The sequence below is a fragment of the Carica papaya genome, chromosome 3, assembly GCF_054855325.1.
Source record: "Carica papaya isolate Zhongbai chromosome 3, ASM5485532v1, whole genome shotgun sequence".
NCBI lineage: Eukaryota > Viridiplantae > Streptophyta > Magnoliopsida > Brassicales > Caricaceae > Carica > Carica papaya.
Window position 1 is genome coordinate 1,259,829 of NC_142311.1, and position 19,416 is coordinate 1,279,244.

The following is a 19,416-nucleotide window of genomic DNA, read 5'->3' on the forward strand; positions in this document are numbered from 1 at the left end:
TAACCCTCCGAGTTAATTTTACATTCTTAACCATTAGCCGAATCAGATTCAGCATAGACCGAACGAATACTCCAGTAATACCAATATAAAAATAATCGAACATAAACTACAGTCTACAGAGAGGCATTAGAAAAGTACTGATAGCACAAGGAAACAAGCCAAGAACATTTGAATCATCTTCTCTCAGTAAACATCATAGGAAAAGAGAAATCACTAAGCAAGGAGAAAAAACCTCACTTGTACGAAACAGTATATAATCGTATAGTTGATGGATCATATGACTTCATATAGGGAAGAAAACTAAAGGGTCTCAGTTTCCCAGTTATGTCGATGACTGAAAGATTAGCCTGCTCAGCCAGTTCAAGGAAATAATTGAAGGTGTCAATATTGCGAATAACAGAAGCTATGTAAGCAATCCTGCCTCTGGTATGTCCACAATTTGTGGCGGGATCACAGATGGGGCGATCTTTGCTTTGATTGGCACCATTGATTTCATTGTCAGAACATTTAACATCTACCAAAGGGCCCTTGCAAGTCTCTTTCCAGTCCTCGGAACATGAATTTGTTTCATTCAAAAGGGTAGCCAGTACTCGAACGAGATGGGGAAGGCAGGATGGGTCATAAATAACATCTGCACCCAAGCTGTGGAAAGAAGTAACAGAGGCAAAGTGATAAATCAATAGCAGTGCAGAGTCAGTTAAATCAAAATAGCACGGTTAGCACCATCGATCTTGCAGAGGAATCAAGCTCCTTCCTCATCCATATTTAAAAGAAATACAGATTGAAGAGTAATACTCACATAATGTCAGGCATAAAATTTTGTAGCTCATTTTCTGTTGCAGATTCCCATGGCAAATAAATGCACTTCACCTGAGAATTTGCAGTTAGACTTAGCTGTCTACTATAACTTGAAATAGTTAACAAGCTAACAAGAAATATTTTGGTCAAATGGACTCATTACGAACTCACCTTATTTTGGTCTTCAATAGCTTTCCCAGGCAAATTAGTTTCACCACTCATCTTGTTCATTTCCAGATTAAGCTTCATATTTGTCAAAGTCAAATGGTCACCATCACTTAATATCACCTGCATCACGAGTACCATATCAAGCATACGTGGCTGACCTTTTTCATTGAGTATCAAAATCTTACATTTTGCCAGAAATGATAGACAACTATACACAGTTCTACAAATTGCAAAGATAAAAGGGAGTGGTTCCAAACACATTATTCGGTAGAACAAGAGCAATGGAAATAAGAGATTGATAACACACAACTTATCCAATTCCCAATGACAGATTTAAGAATGTCTTCAGGACAACTTCCATAACGGGTACCAACTAGCAACAGCCAAGTTGTTTAAAGTCCACAACGGGTACCAACTAGCAACAGCCAAGTTGTTTAAGTTCACATTATAACTATCATAAAACTGATCTTCAGTACATCAAAGTGACCAAACGATCTAATCTATGCTTGTTGCAGAAGATTATTGGTAAAAAAAGGCGATATATCCAATTCCAGAAAACCAATCAACTTCTAATTGGCTAAAATCCGCACCTATCACAGTCCTATTTCCAGATAAGATACAAAATATGTGAGCCAACGACTGCCATGGGGTTCAAGTGGATGTATGGAAAAAGAGTCACTACTTAGGACATCCAGTTAGCAAACTGTGAAACAAACATACTACTCAATAAGTCACATAATTTTTGAAGATCAATAAGATGAACTAGACCTTCAAAAGAATAAGTCCAGAAAATGACTATGATATTTGGGAGAATTCAGAGAGCATATACATGTGGTTTGGAAAGCATACCTTGGAGGCTTTTACATGCGCAAGACAGATTCCAACCAAACCGACACCAGAACCAACCTAATCTTTTCTCAAACATAAAAGAAAATATAAGTTAACAAGTTTTGAACTTTGATGTATTGCCTTCAGTATCTGTCCAGAATATAATAATGAGGGGAAAGGGAAGGTATACATGTAGAGTAAGATCTTAATTATGAGAAAAGGAGGGAAGAAAGTCCAAGTAGTGCAAATAAATTCCAATGTCATGCTTTGTGTCAAAATGTCATTAAATGGTTGTTTCAGAAATTTAGTAAGATGAAGCTGTTTCAACACATTTATAGGTCACTAATCAATGTGGAGGAAGTTCTGAAAACTTTTTAATAGAGGAATCACATATGAAACCAGATAAATTACCTCAAAGCATGATTTATGACAGAATATATCTGGAAAAGAAAGGATGAACTCTGACAGAAAGAGACTGGAGGGCCAGACTGAACACCTGTGTAACCAAAGCTGTTATGACTTGCATAAGTTTGCATAAAAAATAGAATTAATATTTTTTGTAAGAATAATAGCTGTATATGAGAAAGAACTCAGTGTCATGATTTCTTATGTGCATGAAAATAATTGGATGAAGAGGATAATGCATAAATCCAGAGACATCCATTACATATTTTGATAGTGACAAATCATGGTCATACCCTGTATCTCCTTCAAGCATGTTGAGTGAACATTGGAGTTGAACTGTCAGCTTCCTCGAACTTGGGCAACTGTCAAGTTTATAGCAACCTAGAAGAAACAAGCAATCAAATATAAAACTGGAAGCAAGAAGATAGAAAATATTGAAATATTAAAAAAAACCAACATATGGGAGTAATAATAGTTACCCTCGGGAAAAAGATACGATATGTGCTTGCAGACTCTGATGCCTCCTTTCGTCAAAATGTCATCCTAGTGACCAGGAAGTCTTGTCAAATATAAACCAAGCACATTTAAGGACAAAAATCATTCAATTAGAAAGCCAATAAGTTTTTTGATAAACATTACCTTCAGTGAAACCATATAGTAAGCATACTTTTCATATAATTGATCCAGCATGTCACCATTCTTTGACTCGACTTCATGTATAAGCTTCTTCAGAAAATTCTTCACATAAGATACATGAACATTTGCAACCTGCTGCGATCATACAACTGAACCCAAGTTTTATACTCCATGAATAAACATTACCAGAGTTACTGTATAAAAGAAGTAAACCCACAAATCAAAGTTGAAAGAATTGAATGCTCAACAGCTCAAGGAAAAAGGGAACCTAGACTTAAAAGATTCTCCTTTTCCTTCAATTCTTTAAATGATTCAAGGGAAAGTTACTGATTAATGGTGGTATAGAAATTTTCACTTAAATTTTGACATCCTCCTGGAATTTCTTAGCAACCAAAGAGTCTCTAAGTTAAAAATTCTCATATATATGTATATATATATATATATATAGATATATAATACATCAAAAAGCTCTAATACTATTAGAAAAGGCTCAAATAAACCCTTACAGTATCTTTTGGTTCAAATATAATCTGAACTTTTAAATTTTATCCGAAGAGATCTTTATCATTAACTTCGTGTCTAAAACAATGTCCATAGCAGATGATGTAGTATCAATCGCAATAAAAAACTAACAAGAATACATAAAACTAGAAAGAAATTCCAATTCTTTCTACCGCTAATGCCGCTCCAGTGCTTTATATTCCCTATTTAAGTACTATAATCGGCATCTAGAAACACAATGCTGCAAGAGAATAGCTTAGCAATGACAAAAGCAGTCACATGTTGCCACCTTGACAATACTTTTAAAACTTGACAAAACTAGAAAACACACATTCTATTTGAATAGATAAATACTATAACTTTCGATTTAAACTCTTTTAAGAGTATAATTGCTTTTTGACATATTATCCACGCACGCACACACATTTGAATAGATAAATACTATGAATTTCGATTTAAACTTTTTTAATAGTATAATTGCTTTTTGACGTATCATCCACGCACACTCACACACACACACACACACATATATATATAAAATACATCAAAAAGCTCTAATACTATTAGAAAAGGTTCAAATAAACCCTTACAGTATCTTTTGGTTCAAATATAATCTGAACTTTTAAATTTTATCCGAATAGATCTTTATCATTAACTTCGTGTCTAACACAATGTCCATAGCAGATGATGTAGTATCAATCGCTATAAAAAACTAACAAGAATACATAAAACTAGAAAGAAATTCCAATTCTTTCTACCGCTAATGCCACTCCAGTGCTTTATATTCCCTATTTAAGTACTATAATCGGCATCTAGAAACACAATGCTGCAAGAGAATAGCTTAGCAATGACAAAAGCAGTCACATGTTGCCACCTTGACAATACTTTTAAAACTTGACAAAATTAGAAAACACACATTCTATTTGAATAGATAAATACTATAACTTTCGATTTAAACTCTTTTAAGAGTATAATTGCTTTTTGACATATTATCCACGCACGCAAACACATTTGAATAGATAAATACTATGAATTTCGATTTTGCTTTTTGACGTATTATCCACGCACACTCACACACACACATATACCCAGTAAAGTTGGCTTACAGCTTCGCAAATACAATGTTCCCAGATGAACCTCTGCACTTCCTCTGTAACCAATCCTCCACCGCAGTTTCTACAAGACGCGAAATGATATCAACGATGATAAAACCAGGGGAGAAACAAAAACGGACGCAAGAATTTACCTCGCGAAAGAAACCAAAGAATCGGTGGGTTCCATGGCGAGAAAGGCCGAGACTAAGTGGAGGCACGGTGGAGCCGCCGGGTCCGTCATCTGCGCGCCTGCAAGATCTGGGTTTCTTGCATCATCGAAAGGGTTTAAACTTGAAATTTTAAAGAACTTCGTCTTACAGCGCTGGCAGCCTGCAACATTGTTAACTTCTGTGGATTCATCGTCGGCTACGCTTGGGTAACCCATTCAAAATATGAACTGGCTTCAAGCGGTGAATGGGTTTGGATTCTACATAAAATTAATTTTGGCCCGTCTCTGGTTTGGCCCAATATAATTTTAAATTTAAAAACCCATAACTAATTTGGGCTTGACCTATTGGATTTAACGGGTCAACTCCGGTGCCTAACTTGTCATGGACGGGACTGGACAACATTTAAAAAATATCTCCTGCATTTGAATTGGGCCTACCATAAACATTAATGGGCCGGACCCACCACGTCAGGCCCACGTAGCTAGGTCCAATAATGAAGCCAGGCAACCGACTCTCTGGCCTATATTTAAATTTCATTTATCGCTTGTTTCCTAACTTGCCCGCCATTAGTAGAAACTTGTAGTGCAAGAACTGAGGTCCGTGAGTTTCATGCTAAGAACCGCGCTTCTTCCGTTGATTCCAGCGTTTCAAATTTTAGAATTATTTGAATGTAATCTAGGTTTATCTGTATATCATTTCAATAGATATGTTGTTTGTTCTTGATCTTCCTCGTTGGCGCGAGTCGTTGAGTAGCTCCGTTCACTCCATTGGTTATAACTCTTGTTTTAAACATGCCAATAAATTTTGTTTATTGATTTCTCAGGATATTTGAGGTTTTGTTGATAAAGCTATGTCAAATATAACGGTCTGCGCTCGATTTAGGCCTTTGAGCTCAAAGGAGAGAAGAGATCATGGCGATGGTGTCTGCATTCACGGCATCGACACTGAATCTTTCATTTTCAAGGTCCGTTCTTGCTTCAGAATGCTTAATGTTTAATATTTTATTTACATTTGATGCCTAATTATCTGTTAAATCAGTTTAGCAATGTGTTAGTAATTCGTGTGTGTGGTAGGATGAGAAGGAAGAAGATTTCACATTTAACTTTGACAGAGTGTTCTATGAGAAATCCGAGCAAGCTGATGTCTATGAATTTCTGGCTCTGCCTATTGTTCGAGGTATAAATCATAATCCATGGACTTAACCGTTAGCCTTTGACTCAGATTGCTTGCGGACTTTTCTGTTTGCTTGTTAAGAAAATCAAAGAAAAGAAAGACTAAAGAATTTGTCTGGTTTTCATATACTTCGACTGAAAATATGTCCTAGACTGTATCTTTGTATGTCTTAGTGTTCTTAGTCTTCTCTCAGACCCTAAAGAGATGAGATATATTCTAGATCTTGTAAATTTCTCTAATTTGTTTTCAATTTCCTGGCTAGAAACAGAAGATAGGTTTCTATGGACTTACACTGAGATCATGTCTACTATTTTGGCCTTCCTAACTTGCTCTCATGTCATGGTTTCTGATTTCTATATGTTTTCTTTGATAAGCAGATGCTGTTAAAGCCTTAAATGGCACAATCATCACTTACGGACAGGTAACCCTAACTTAGTGGTGAATTAGATGATCCTCACTAAGGATGTGGTGGCTAGATTATCATAAGGATTCTGGCTTTTGTTACCATGTTGATATTTCTACATACTGGCACAAAGAAAGATATTTATTTGATGAATCAAAATTAGAAATTGAGGAATGAACTTTGACGTCCAAAAGATCTGAAACATTAACTCCAATTTGCTAGATTCAAATACGCATCCTATAATATTGATTATGTTGCCAGTTCTGCTATTAAAGAAGTTGTTGACACAATCAGAAACCAGCATATAGAATTTCATGTCTGAAAAGTGAGTCAATTTTTTTGTATACAGTAGATCAAGTCTGAGGAATCTCACCCCTAATGATTTGAACCATCACTAGGTGACAATTGAGTCAATTGGTCACTGAAAACTATTTTTATCAGGAAATTCAGATGGGATACTTTACTAAGGACTGAAAGAGTTTTGGCTCTTTAAACACTATATAAGGAATCTTTAGAATTAGGATGGTTAGCAGAGTCATGAATGGCTTTTTTTTTGGGTTCCATGGACTTCTCAAATGAACTTACAGATTCTCAATCTTAACCAACTTTATCATCTTGACAACAGACAGGAGCCGGGAAGACATATAGCATGGAGGTGATGTAAAGAACAGACTACATATTTGAAGAATTTTAATGTTATATAGATAGGCAAAGATTAACTGGATTTCTTTATTTGTTATTCTAATTAGGGATCAGGAATTCTAGAACAGGATGAGAAGAAGAAGGGATTACTTCCAAGAGTAGTAGATGGACTGTTTGAATGTATTAAATCTTCCAGCGAAACAACAAAATACACAATGAAGTTTTCAATGGTATTGATAAAACTTGTATTGTAGTACAGGGTTTGCATTTGCATCAACTAAAAATTATACTTGCTAGTGCAATTTCTGAACAATCTTTTGACTCCACTAGGTGGAGATTTATATGGAGAAAGTCAGGTACCTCAATATGGTTTCTTATCCCTTTCAATCCTTGATTAGCCATGAATGAGGCTAAAATCTTCTTATAGTTTGGATCTGAATTTTAAATTCCAATGTGTTTTTTCATAGGGACCTATTTGATTTATCAAAGGATAACATACAGATCAAGGAGAGTAGAACACAAGGAATATTATTATCTGGAATGACAGAGGTGACCTCAGTTTCCACAACCTAGTTATTGTTTTGTAAGTTAATTTATCAAAGGATAACATGTGTTGGATGTCTCGTTTCCCTTTTCCTTTTCTTTATTTTTGTTATTCTATGTTCTCTAATTGCATGAATCTCTGAGTTTCTTTCTTTCCCAGATTTCTATATTGGACCCTGCAGAAGCATTACAAAACCTATCTGTAAGATAAAAATTGGCCGATATCTTTCCCATATACGCATACCATGTCATCTAGCTTCCTCATGCAGACTTTTTTGCAGAGGGGTATAGCTAATAGAGCAGTTGGAGAGACCCGTATCCTTCTCTCTTTGCTGCTTTTAATTCTTTCTGCTGCAGTTTAGTTAAACATAGAAAAGCCATTCCTCAGCGAGCTAATAAAAGAGTCAGATCTTTTTGAATCATATTGGAGCTCTTAAAAACTGTTTTAAGCATTAACAGATATAAGAAATGAATATGGCCAGCAGTAGAAGTCATTGTGTATACATATTTGTGGTCCAACAAGAACTGATCAGAGATAAGAGGTAATATTTCTTCCTTGTAGCGGTTGATTTTTTTTTTTAAATTTTTTTTTGAAAAGATAGTCTTGAACATTCAAAGTATGATGGCTGAACAGGGTGAAAAATGGTAAACTAATTCTTGTGGACCTGGCTGGGTCTGAGAAAGTAGAGAAAACAGGAGCTGAAGGAAAAGTTCTTGAAGAAGCTAAGACAATCAATAAGTCCCTCTCAGCTTTAGGAAATGTAATCAATGCTCTGACAAGTGTTGGCAAAGCAAACCACATTCCGTTCCGTGATTCCAAGCTTACTCGGATTCTACAAGATGCTCTTGTTGGTTTCTACTTCTTGAGTCTCATTAACTTTTTAACAAGTAAATGTTTTATTAGGAAAACTGATTCAGATGATATAGGGAGGGACCTCTCGAACTGCATTATTGTGTTGTTGCTCACCAAGCTATTCAAATGCATCAGAGAGCCTATCTACTCTCCGCTTTGGCACAAGGTATGTGAATCCTGACTTCATACAGAACACCATCCCACCGTTTGAAAGGTGATTTAATTTTATTTTGTTAGAAGTAAAAGAGGAATTTCCAAAGTTTAAGCACCTATAAAGCCCACTACATTCTTTCTTACTGTTTAAAAACAAAGAGTAACTGCATAAAATTTGTTATTTGAATATGTGTTGGTAGGGTCTCTTTTCATAAAATCAGTTTGAGTCAGTCCAGATGATGTTTCCTGAATTTATATCTTCGAAGATTTTGATATGATAGTTTTCATTTTGGGTGGCTCTGATTTCTGCCCCATTTTCTGGTTTGCCCTTTGTCAGGGCAAAGCATATAAAGGCATCACCATTCGTCAGTGAAGATAAATTCACCAAGAAACATACACTAGTAACCAAAAGCAAAGATGAGAAATGTGACAGAGTTCTAGAAAAGGTTAAAGCTCTTGTGTAATATATAATTGCATATTAACTGATACATATATTTTTTGTAATATCTAAGAAGCATCCATCCATGTAGTTGAAGGAGAGACTGAATACTGAAGATGTGAAGTTACTTGAGGAATTATTCATAATGGAGGGACTTCCCCTTGGTGATGAATCAGTTGAAGACTTGGAATCAGTTTATGAAGATGTTATTTCACAAACAATTTCCTCATTGCAGCAAACTCTGGAATATCTCCTATTTAGAATTGAGCAGGTAGTAGGGAAATGATTTGATTAATCATCCATGGCATGGTGTCTTCACTACTTCACGTGTATTTTTGGCTGCTTTTTTGCTTTTTTCGCTTGTTCAATTTAGATGTGGAATTGCTACGAGTTTCTCACCATGCTTCTTTTCCAGTCGTGTTTCAAGTCCTTCCCTGGAGATACATTAATGCAATCTCTTTATTCCAGAACCCAAGAGAAGCTGAATACTTCATTATACGGATATTTTTAGTGATAGTGGTTGTTGTGTCTTTTCAGCTTAAGGGTGAAAACGAGGTTCTCAAGGGAAGAGTAGCCGCTTCTGAAAGATTTTATGCACTCTACAAAAAGAGTAGAGAAGGACGAAGCCTTCTTTATAAGATGTCAGAATTTGTTGGTTCTTCTGTTTGGCGATTTGCGCCATTCAACCGCGCCAAGATGCAGAAATGAATAGTGTTTGTTACCGACATTGGGACATAATAATTCCTACCATGCTTATAGGAAGCATATCCAATGGAGGATTCAAGGAGATGATTTGAGTGAATTGTGGTGTCAAAAATTGAAACAGCATAGGTATCTGCTTTTCTGCATTCGTTTGCATGCCAAGAAAGAGAGGTAAATCCTACTCTTATTTTCACGTGAACAAAAATTATTGTATCGTGACGAAATTGTCAAGCAAGTTCTTGGACTCAGTTTGAAAAAGGACAGGAAAAACAAAAAACAGAAAAAGAAAATGTGGATGCTATCATATACATGAGTATATCTTCTATTATACGTGATCTTTTCCCAAAAAATAATAATTGTGCATGCTTTTTGTTAACAAACAAAAAAGGGCATGCTTTTTTGGGGCAGTTATGTGGAGGCCTTATGGTGTGGACTTGCCCGAGTGATGATGCTTTTCATAATCTGGGAAAAAGGCATTGTAATGGGAAGTTTTCTTAATCCATATAGGTAGTTTGATTACAAGAGGTAAAGTGAAACATGTAATTCGTTTGAAAAAATATTAACCTACATTAAAATCGAAGAAGCTTGTTTCTTGTCACATGGAAAATCATGAGCATTGGATCTTTACTTCTTTCTATTTACCTGCAATTCTTTCTGTATACTATTTTAAGTTGAATATATTGAAAATGATCATCATATGTATTCCCGGCCGACTCTTCCATACAATTATTATATGAGCAATAGATAAAAAGAATCAGAGATTGTTGCGCCACGTGTTGCCTTGGTGCACTTCGACTCTCGTAGTATCCCTTTGAATTTGGATTGAAGATCTTGAGTCTTATCTGCATTTAGTATTTGATAACATGCTTGAATTTTTTTGATACGTGAAGTTAAGTGATGAAAAATATATAAGAATTTTTTTAAAATAATAAAATTATTTGTCAATAATACTCGAGAAGTTAAAAAAACGATGAAGAATATATAGAATTTTTTTTTAATACAAATTATTTATTTATATAAAAATCTATATAAAGTTCTCTTGCTTTACGATAACACTGAGATATCGTTCAAATTTTTTTTTTATTACAATTAGAGTTAAATTAACATTTGACTGGGGAAAGAAACCGATTGTGCCCACTAGAAAAATATTACATTGGAAATTCTTTATTATTGTTCCTCCACAGACTTAAGTAACCAAGAAAATGTGGAGTAGGAGACTGGATAAAACAAAAAAGTTAAGTTTCCAAAATGCCACCCGTGGAAGGGATACTCGAACATCTTGCTTGCAGAATGGTGCCCAGTGTCTCAAGCCTCTTCTTATTTTTCTTTTGTCTTGGAATATTAATTTATTCGAATTTTTTTGCTTTATTTTTTTTATTTAATAGAAAATTTAGTATTTCGTACATTCAGACTCTAGAAAAATGTGATAAATTTCACTTATTGTATCATATGGTATTTGAACCGTGCCGGGAACATACCTTAGCCACTCGAAATATGAACTGTTTGGTGCTTTCAGGCTTTGATTAGGTTTGTTAATGTCTTGTCTTTTAGTATTTGTTTAGTATCATTTCTTCACAGTTACAGCTTCATTCTCACTTGAGAGACAACAAAAAAGAGGGGGTGTAAAGGCATTGCTTTTGGCCATAAATCTTGGCTCTTTCCATAATCTAAAGTAAACCCTCACTCTAAACATCAAAGGTTTCAGAAACAATTCAACTTTCCCTCTTCATCACATGTTTATAAAGCTGCATTGAATTTGATTTATTGGCAGAGCCAATCAAAACTTTAACTTCAACAAAGAAAGAAAGAAACAGAAAAACGTTTAAACCATGAAATTGACCCTACAAATCCTCACCTTAACTTCAATTCTCTTACCTCTTTCCTACCCCATTGAATTCAATTACCCTTCTGTTTTCAACTTTGGTGATTCAAATTCTGACACAGGTGAACTTATTGCTGGAATGGGTGATCACCTTGATCCTCCTTATGGTATGATTTACTTCAAGACTCCATCAGGAAGGTTCTGCGATGGCCGCCTCCTCGTTGATCTCTTAAGTATTCTTCTAACTAAATTTGTGTTTTTACAGTGTTGAAAATGTCATGTTCAATCAGTAGTTCATTAGAGAATTGAGAAGGGAAAAAAAGACAAGTTGGGTTTTCAGGCATTTCCTTAGTGTAATTAATGAAGTTTTTGTGGAACAGAATGGCAATAAGAAAAAGTATGGTACACCAACCTGCAAAACAAAACTAATTGCTTCCAATCTCCTGTCGGGTTGCCAATAAAAGAAGATGACTTTTATTGCAAACCACCACCAACCCTTGGTCTACTAATGGAAAGTTACAATACGTTTATATATATATATATATATATATATGTATGTATGTATATCTAGTTTTTAACTAATACGTGAAAGCTACCAGAGAAGATTGCTCTGGCTCTTATGGCTACAAGGACCTGCCTTCTGTATATCTGGTTCACTTTGATCTCCATCTTCTTGACTCTAACAAGTGCCATTCACTTCAATTATCCTGTGGTTTTCAACTTCGGAGACTCGAATTCTGATACTGGAGAGCTCATTTCTGCTGGGATTGAAAGCCTTAATCCTCCTAATGGGCAATCTTACTTCCAAACACCATCTGGGAGATACTGTGATGGCCGTCTCATTGTTGATTTTCTCAGTAATTTACCCTCCAGAATCTGAAAATAATCGTCCATATAAAGTTCTCTGTTTTTTGCCCATTAGGTTTTTATGGCTATAGTCTCTGCATATTGTCTGTTTCCCCTGTTGTCATCCATACTGTTTTTCTCATTATTCCTCTGTTTCCCCTGTTTTCATCAAGGTGTTCTTTTTTTTTTTCTCTCTTCAATCCTTGCATCCTTTTCTATGATGGCTAATTTTTGGTTCTGTTGGATATATTTACATTTGTTTGAGTATATAATGTTGCAGTGGATGCAATGGATTTGCCATTCTTGAATGCCTATCTGGATTCACTTGGCTTACCGAATTTTCGCAAAGGGTGCAACTTTGCGGCTGCAGCATCAAAGATTCTTCCAGCAACTGCTTCAGATCTCAGTCCATTTTCATTTGGGATCCAGGTTTCCCAGTTCCTCAGATTCAAAGTTAGGGCTCTTGATTTGCTAGCAAAAGGTGTGCATACCGTGAAAATTTTCAATCTGGTGAATTTTCAGAAGGATTATTGCCTGAAAATACTGATAAGAAATTTTAACCAGCACCCACTTATTTTAATTTTGTGGCAGGCAGGAAGTATGAAAAGTACCTGCCACTGCAAGACTATTTCGAAAAGGGTCTCTACATGTTTGATATTGGTCAGAATGATCTTGCTGGTGCGTTTTACTCTAAAACATTAGACCAAGTTCTGGCATCTATTCCAAAAATTTTAGAGGAATTTGAAACTGGACTAAAGGTGAGCTCGGTTGGATTTGAAAAGGGTCAAAATTGTTCTACTTTGATTTGCTTGCATTCTCTTTTTGATCATATGAAAATAGTAAAGATTTGAACTCTTTGATTTTGTTTTGTTTTTTTGTCCAGAGACTATATGACCAAGGTGCAAGAAATTTTTGGGTACATAATACTGGGCCTCTTGGATGCCTGGCTCAGAATGTTGCCAAGTTCGGAACAGATCCATTGAAGCTTGATGAGCTAGGATGTGTCAGCGCACATAACCAGGCTGCTAGATTTTTTAATCTTCAGCTTCATGCTCTCTGCAAAAAGTTGCAGAGTTCATTTGCAGGTTCTAATGTCACCTATGTGGATATCTTCTCAATAAAGTCCAACCTTATTGCTAATTACTCTCGATACGGTATGATCCCTCTTGATTAAATTTCAGTTATGAATCCCAACACTGTATTTCAATTGTAATATCTTTTAGCTGAATAAAATCTTGATTTGCAGGTTTTGAGCAACCTATAACGGCATGCTGTGGGGTTGGAGGTCCACCACTAAACTACGACAGTAGGATTGCTTGTGGGCAAACGAAAGTCTTGGATGGTTCTTCAGTCACAGCCACTGCGTGCAATGATAGTACCGAATATGTAAACTGGGATGGAATTCATTATACTGAGGCTGCAAATCAATACGTTTCGTCACAGATACTAACCGGGAAGTATTCTGATCCTCCTTTCGCTGATAAAATGCCTTTCCTCCTACCCATCAAGTTTTGAGGACAGAATCTTCATTATTGTAATTATATAATTAACATCTCTCTTCATTTGTTGGCTTATGGTATTGATTTCAAGCCACTAATAAGAGGGAGGTCTTGTCAAATGATACAATTTGTGACTCAATGATTTATAGTTTTCGACTAAAGACAAGCAAACATGTCACACCTTGTTTGTTCATTAGAATATTAGGATTGGACCCTCTAATGAGATTTTTCTCTTCATGATAAGCTCAGAAAAGATATATCAATAGAATGCTCCATAAAATTCTATGGTTTTATGAACCCAGAACCAGATCGAGTTATTGTTTTTGACCCAGAACCAGATCTGCAGAACATAGGAACTGCAGAAAAAATGCGGCAGCTTTAGTGTCCATCTGTTGGCACTAAGATCAGTTAGTCTCATTTGTTAAAAAGCTTACCAAGCTCTAGTTAGCTATTGTTTGGAAGGAAATCAAAGAGAAAATTTAAGTAGGTGTTACAATTCAGTTCTGTTTTACTATGAGATCTATTAGGATAGCACTAAGATGATAATGGCATATGGAAAATATTCACGACTACACGATTTCAAATACAGGTTTCATAAATACAAATCAAAATTTTGTACTTGTCACTTGATTGCAAGTCTCTTATCAACAATTTCAACATGATCAATTTGTACATGTGTTATACTTTCCCTTCATAATCTAGAAGAATTGATCCAAAATGAAGGTCTAACAGTACAAGTATCATTTCTTGGAGACATAAGCATAGTATTGTGCCATGGGAACAACAAAAGCAATCACCAACAGACCTCCAACGACAAGACTGAATTGTCCTCGTTTCTCTTCTGTCTCTTCCTTGGTTTTGAAATTAGACTCTCGTTTGTTGTCCTTAAATTTGGGCCCTCCAGGATCTGGAAGGCCATCAATTGCAGCAACTAGCCGTTTGGCACTGCTATAGAGGGCCTCGTTGTACTTTTCTTCCGTAGCAAAGACTGCAGTCAAAAGCCACCAATTTGATTCATAAGACTAATTAACTTCAGAGGAACATCCCAAACTGAAACAGAAACTTAGAACACCGAGTGTTTAATGTAGAGTCAGTCTAACTTCGGTTTAAGGCTTTAGTTAATGCTTCTAAGAAGAAAGTCAATTCATGTGTTGTTAAGATTCTGCAAGTATAACTTTAGGGAAAAGTACAGTTTCAGCCATGTAGTTTAGTTTCATTGCAGTATATGCTAAGAAAAAAATCTAAAAACGACCAACTTGAAGTTTGAAAAGTAAATGGCCAATTACCAGGAAGATTTTCTGATACAGTGGCGTCAAGAACATTTTCTCCAATAGCTTCAATAAATGCAGGGCCACCGGTAACTGCTCCTTCTTTTTGACTGGTGACAAGCACAACAATGCCCTTGTTATTGCCCTCTTCAACAGTGGGATACCAGCGCTCCAAAACTTGGTCAGCATACTCGAAAGCATCAGCTTTGCTCTGCAACCAAATGCTATCTATCCTCAGTATGCAAAACCTCAAACTCCAACCACTTATAAACTGTTTGATCATGTGTTCTATTTCACAAATTACAGACTTTTGCCAAGACTGTATAACCGAATCTAGTTAGCTACTAATTTTCTTAGCACTAACCATTATCTGGTAAGATAAGTCCTCAACAATCAAAAGCTTATAGGCCATTTGCTTTCATATCTATTATCTGATACAAAATTGAACTATTCCATACATACTTTTAGCTTTATAGTAAATGTATGTTTTGTTAACTTGTCAAGGGAATGATTATGAAACTACCTTTGTTGAGTTAGACACATAATTGGCATAAATCAAATTCAAATTCAAATATTATTTTATTCACAACTTGCAGTAAATAAATGGAAAACAAATACTGAGGAATTTGAATCTCTGCATATTTGTTTTTAATAGCTAAAAAACCAAAGTTTAGAACTCCATTTTCCATTTTCTTTCTCCCGGTTTCCTCAATGACCAATTACAGACTTCGTAACAATTTCCTACAATCTTACAACTGAAATTTCCTACTGTTCATCAAGAGTCATTAACAAAAGAAAGGATAATCTAGAACAAAAATTCTTACAGTGAGCTTCCTAACAGTGACAAAATTGATATGGAAATTCTTCCTGGATTCCAAATCTGACAGCAGCCGCTTCAAATCGGACTTGGTAACTCTACTGAGCACACCCGCATCATCAACCACGTATGAATCCTTCGGTGGCCCCTCATTGAGCACATCAAACTCAGACGCTAGTGCATTGTCACTATGCAACAGTGGGGAAAAGTTGAGAGCCAAAGAGAGAGCTAAAGCCGCTAGCGCTTGTTGGGCACGAGTTAACCAGCTGTTGCTGGTACGTACCTTTGAAGTAGATTTTAATGGCTGAGAACTTTGTGCTCTGAGGCTGCAAGAAAAGGGTTTGTAGAGAAATAGTGGATTTGATATGGGTTGGAGAGATTGGGGCAAATGAGTGTGTTTCAGAGATGGAGCTTTTGGATGGAGGAGAGGGGAAAGAGAGTGGGAAGACAGTAAGGTATCCATTGAAAAGAGAGATAGGAAAATGGGAGGGAGAGTGAAAGTGTTTCAGAGGAAGAAGAAGAAAAGATTTTCCTTGCTCTGTATCATTCTCTGGTTTCTTTTTGGGTTGGGATTTTGGGTGGCTTGGATTTGTTCTGGTGTTGGATTGGTGGGGATGAATTTCATTTTTCAGGATAAAATGAACCATCCTGGCCGGTGAGAGATCCATGGGCATTTTGGTCATTTCGCCAACATAGCGGGTAACTTGATGAGTTTTGTAAAAATATTAATTAACAAATTACAAAAGATAAATTTTAAAATTAAATATATGATTTATTATAGTCTAATATGTAGGGGTTTATTTATTTATTTATTATTATTATTATTCATAAAATCTGAAATGTCGAAACTAGCCTGCATTATTTAGAGAAACGCAGAGATTCTCTCTAATACATACATAGCCTGGCTCATCTTCTGCCCCACTTTATCCAAAATTTCTGTATCAAATCCCCGCCATGGGTTCTATCTTCACTTGCTCATGGCCATTCTTCCTCTCTCCCTCTCTCTTCACCCACCACCAAACCTCACCCAAAACCCCAAACCCACTTCTTCCTCCACTCTCATACCGACCACATCCACCACTGTCTTTACCAGTCCCAGAACTCCCAACAAAACTACCTGTAAAAGGGACTTCATTCTCAAAACCACTTCATTTTGTATAACTCTTTCCTTAGCCCTTCAAAACCCATTAGGTGTATCCTTGGCCGAACCTTCTTCGCCTTCAAAACTTGGTCTTTCTGGCATTGCCAACACAAAATCGTGGTTCCAGTTTTATGGCGACGGGTTTGCCATCCGGGTCCCTCCTCAATTTGAAGATATCATGGAGCCCGAGGTATATTTTCTTCATAGAATCGTGCATGTGTTTGGTTGTAGTTAATGGGAAGTTGTGTTTTTGCTTGGATCGTGTTATTTCAAATCGGGTGTGTTCTATTAGTCTTTTTTTTTCCTTTTCTCCTGCTGCTCTGGACTATGGATCATTTACCCCAATTGGTAATGGAACAAGATGATGTAGAAGTAAATTTTTGGATAGTTAAAGGTGATATTAGTTTAGATGCAAAATTCATGTATTGACTTTGTTTATTGCTTGATCTTTCAAGGATTTCTCTGCTGGCTTGTCTCTATATGGAGACAAGGCAAAGCCCAAGACCTTCGCGGCACGATTTGCATCTCCTGATGGGTATATATATAATATGCAGATCCTCAAATTACCTCCTGTTGATCTCTCTATTATGCTTCTTAATTTCCTGTTCAGTTTTACTTTATTCCCTATTTCTTCAGACTGTAGAAAAACTTGCTTGCCATTGTCTTGGTTATAGTCAAAATTTATTATGCATTTATATTTGATTTTCTTACATGTTATTGCTTGGTTAGGTCTGAAGTATTAAGTGTTGTCGTCCGCCCAACCAATCAGCTCAAGATCACCTTCTTAGAGGTTTGTGTTGTATTGTCGTGGAGATTTTCCCCCATAATATATGGTTTACTCACTTGAAGTCAAAGATTTCTTTGCATTTTTATACTTAAGGATGTGTGACTGTTTTTTTTTTTTCGCTATCGTTACATGCTGTATATGACCAGTGTCAAATAATGAGGCCGGTTTGCTTAAGTGCTCCTATAAAATATGTTCATTCATGTTCGCTTCTCTAATTGCATAATTTACCTTGTGGAATTGTTTGGTGTACTGTGCTCCATCATATCCTCGTGAATATTTAGGTGAATCTTTTTGGTCTGTTTTACAATATTCCTTGATAAACTCATCAAGGTATTTACACAATATTATCCGATGTTTGAGCAGGCCAAAGATATTACTGATTTAGGTTCCTTGAAAGAAGCAGCAAGAATTTTTGTTCCAGGTATTTTACATTTTGTATTTTGTAGACTTAAGTATTCTTCAATAATTATAGGTTGTGAATTACACGACTCGATGTAGTATCACATAATCCAAAAAAAGAAGAAATCATATATAACTGTTCCTCGAATATCTTTTGTTCTTCCATCCCTTTGGTTTATTGTGATGCTTGTTTATCGGTAGGTGGAGCTACTTTATACTCTGCTCGGACACTAAAGATAAAGGAGGAGGAAGGTCTCAGGCAAGTTATTTTTTCTCATTCTCTAGATGGATGTCAGCGTTTACAAAGTATAGGAAATATTACACTTGGGCATATTTTTGTTCACTATGAAGCATATGAATCGAGCTTTAGACTTTCTAATCAGGGATTAGGTTTCTAATGTATAACATTAATGCTTAATTTTTTTCAGGACCTATTACTTCTATGAATTTGGTAGAGATGAACAGCATGTAGCACTAGTAGCTGCAGTCAGTAGCGGAAAGGTCAGGGGTGCATGCTTTTACTGCTTCACTTAATAACTAAGATGTTTTGTTGTCATTTTAACGCGATACTTCTGTCTTGTAATTTCATTTCCTTGTTTATTTGTTGCAGGCAATCATTGCTGGAGCAACTGCACCAATGTCCAGGTGGGATGATGATGGTGTCAAGCTTCGTTCTGCTGCTATTTCGCTGACAGTTCTATAGTCTTCCGCCAATAGCTCATTTGGCAGATTTTCGGATCTTAGATACCTATTTACTTAGTTTAGACAAGAGAAAGCTACAATGAACTTTCTCTCAGTGCAGTTGCTCGAGCATTGTCATGCATCGATGAATATCAGAAGCAGAAACAAACTGGACACTGAGATTCTTTTTCATATTGCTCTACTTCTAGGGGACAACCCTTGTGCCCTTGGAAAAGGTGGGGCCATGCTATTACAATGTCAAACTTGGAATAACTATTAACGAGAATTCTTTTGCAAATTTAACCTGCGGATGATCCAGTCATGCAACTTCTGGTTCGTCGCCGACTGCTTTCTTTTCTTCTAATGGCTTTTGAAGCAGCGACTTGAAGCTTATAGAGTTTGAATGTAATATTGATTTGAGGGACTATTATCTTTCATTTTTTTATTTTAAGATGGCATTTATTGCTCAAACAATTTTGAAATTGAAGTAATAAATTTTGTTCTGCTTTATTTATCCATTCCACCTAAAATTCTCCAGTACATTTGCCCAGTGTCCTAAACTGAGATAAGAACACTGGAATAGTTCGTGAATTAATGGTGACCCCAGATTTTTAAATCTTTTAACAAATGCAGTCAATTAACCATTAA

General features: G+C 36.0%; 5 protein-coding genes across 13 annotated transcripts; 3 read left to right on the forward strand and 2 right to left on the reverse strand.

The window, feature by feature from the left end:
• Positions 1-56: 56 nt before the first annotated feature.
• Positions 57-4,800, reverse strand: LOC110815387 (S-adenosyl-L-methionine-dependent methyltransferases superfamily protein). Of its 4 annotated transcripts, none has more exons than XM_088214909.1 (10): positions 4,583-4,800; positions 4,425-4,512; positions 2,839-2,967; positions 2,679-2,742; positions 2,493-2,580; positions 2,206-2,290; positions 1,816-1,872; positions 970-1,086; positions 800-870; positions 57-642 (listed from the first exon to the last, which is right to left on the reverse strand). In XM_088214909.1, exons 1-10 carry the CDS (start codon positions 4,669-4,671, stop codon positions 234-236), a joined length of 1,197 nt encoding a protein of 398 aa, XP_088071035.1. In that variant the 5' UTR covers positions 4,672-4,800; the 3' UTR covers positions 57-233. The 4 variants fall into 4 exon arrangements, with proteins under 4 accessions (XP_088071035.1, XP_021898873.2, XP_088071038.1 ...); XM_022043181.2 differs by having other exon boundaries at positions 2,839-2,970; XM_088214912.1 differs by having other exon boundaries at positions 4,443-4,512; positions 4,583-4,799.
• Positions 4,801-4,885: 85 nt separating this feature from the next.
• Positions 4,886-9,841, forward strand: LOC110815459 (ATP binding microtubule motor family protein). Of its 4 annotated transcripts, none has more exons than XM_022043267.2 (16): positions 5,129-5,196; positions 5,424-5,564; positions 5,674-5,776; positions 6,151-6,194; positions 6,802-6,831; positions 6,926-7,048; positions 7,149-7,174; positions 7,286-7,367; positions 7,522-7,563; positions 7,643-7,676; positions 7,828-7,903; positions 7,996-8,209; positions 8,289-8,380; positions 8,705-8,813; positions 8,898-9,077; positions 9,344-9,841. In XM_022043267.2, exons 2-16 carry the CDS (start codon positions 5,451-5,453, stop codon positions 9,512-9,514), a joined length of 1,440 nt encoding a protein of 479 aa, XP_021898959.1. In that variant the 5' UTR covers positions 5,129-5,196; positions 5,424-5,450; the 3' UTR covers positions 9,515-9,841. The 4 variants fall into 4 exon arrangements, with proteins under 4 accessions (XP_088071034.1, XP_021898959.1, XP_088071033.1 ...); XM_088214907.1 differs by having other exon boundaries at positions 5,151-5,270; XM_088214906.1 differs by lacking the exon at positions 5,129-5,196 and having other exon boundaries at positions 5,214-5,564.
• A 1,384-nt stretch (positions 9,842-11,225) lies between these two features.
• On the forward strand, positions 11,226-13,828 carry LOC110815470 (GDSL esterase/lipase At1g54790). 3 transcript variants are annotated; one of them, XM_022043279.2, is made up of 5 exons: positions 11,226-11,563; positions 12,457-12,657; positions 12,768-12,934; positions 13,060-13,330; positions 13,423-13,828. In XM_022043279.2, exons 1-5 carry the CDS (start codon positions 11,338-11,340, stop codon positions 13,689-13,691), a joined length of 1,134 nt encoding a protein of 377 aa, XP_021898971.1. In that variant the 5' UTR covers positions 11,226-11,337; the 3' UTR covers positions 13,692-13,828. The 3 variants fall into 3 exon arrangements, with proteins under 3 accessions (XP_021898971.1, XP_088071040.1, XP_088071041.1); XM_088214914.1 differs by lacking the exon at positions 11,226-11,563 and adding an exon at positions 11,872-12,187; XM_088214915.1 differs by lacking the exon at positions 11,226-11,563 and adding an exon at positions 12,197-12,349.
• A 424-nt stretch (positions 13,829-14,252) lies between these two features.
• On the reverse strand, positions 14,253-16,366 carry TLP18.3 (thylakoid lumen 18.3 kDa protein). The gene is made up of 3 exons (XM_022043282.2): positions 15,768-16,366; positions 14,962-15,154; positions 14,253-14,663 (listed from the first exon to the last, which is right to left on the reverse strand). Exons 1-3 carry the CDS (start codon positions 16,221-16,223, stop codon positions 14,416-14,418), a joined length of 897 nt encoding a protein of 298 aa, XP_021898974.1. The 5' UTR covers positions 16,224-16,366; the 3' UTR covers positions 14,253-14,415.
• Positions 16,357-19,282, forward strand: LOC110815286 (tagatose-6-phosphate ketose/aldose isomerase, putative (Mog1/PsbP/DUF1795-like photosystem II reaction center PsbP family protein)). Its single transcript, XM_022043002.2, has 7 exons — positions 16,357-17,091; positions 17,357-17,436; positions 17,631-17,691; positions 18,052-18,109; positions 18,289-18,346; positions 18,516-18,588; positions 18,698-19,282. Exons 1-7 carry the CDS (start codon positions 16,738-16,740, stop codon positions 18,788-18,790), a joined length of 777 nt encoding a protein of 258 aa, XP_021898694.2. The 5' UTR covers positions 16,357-16,737; the 3' UTR covers positions 18,791-19,282.
• The last annotated feature ends 134 nt before the right edge of the window (positions 19,283-19,416 follow it).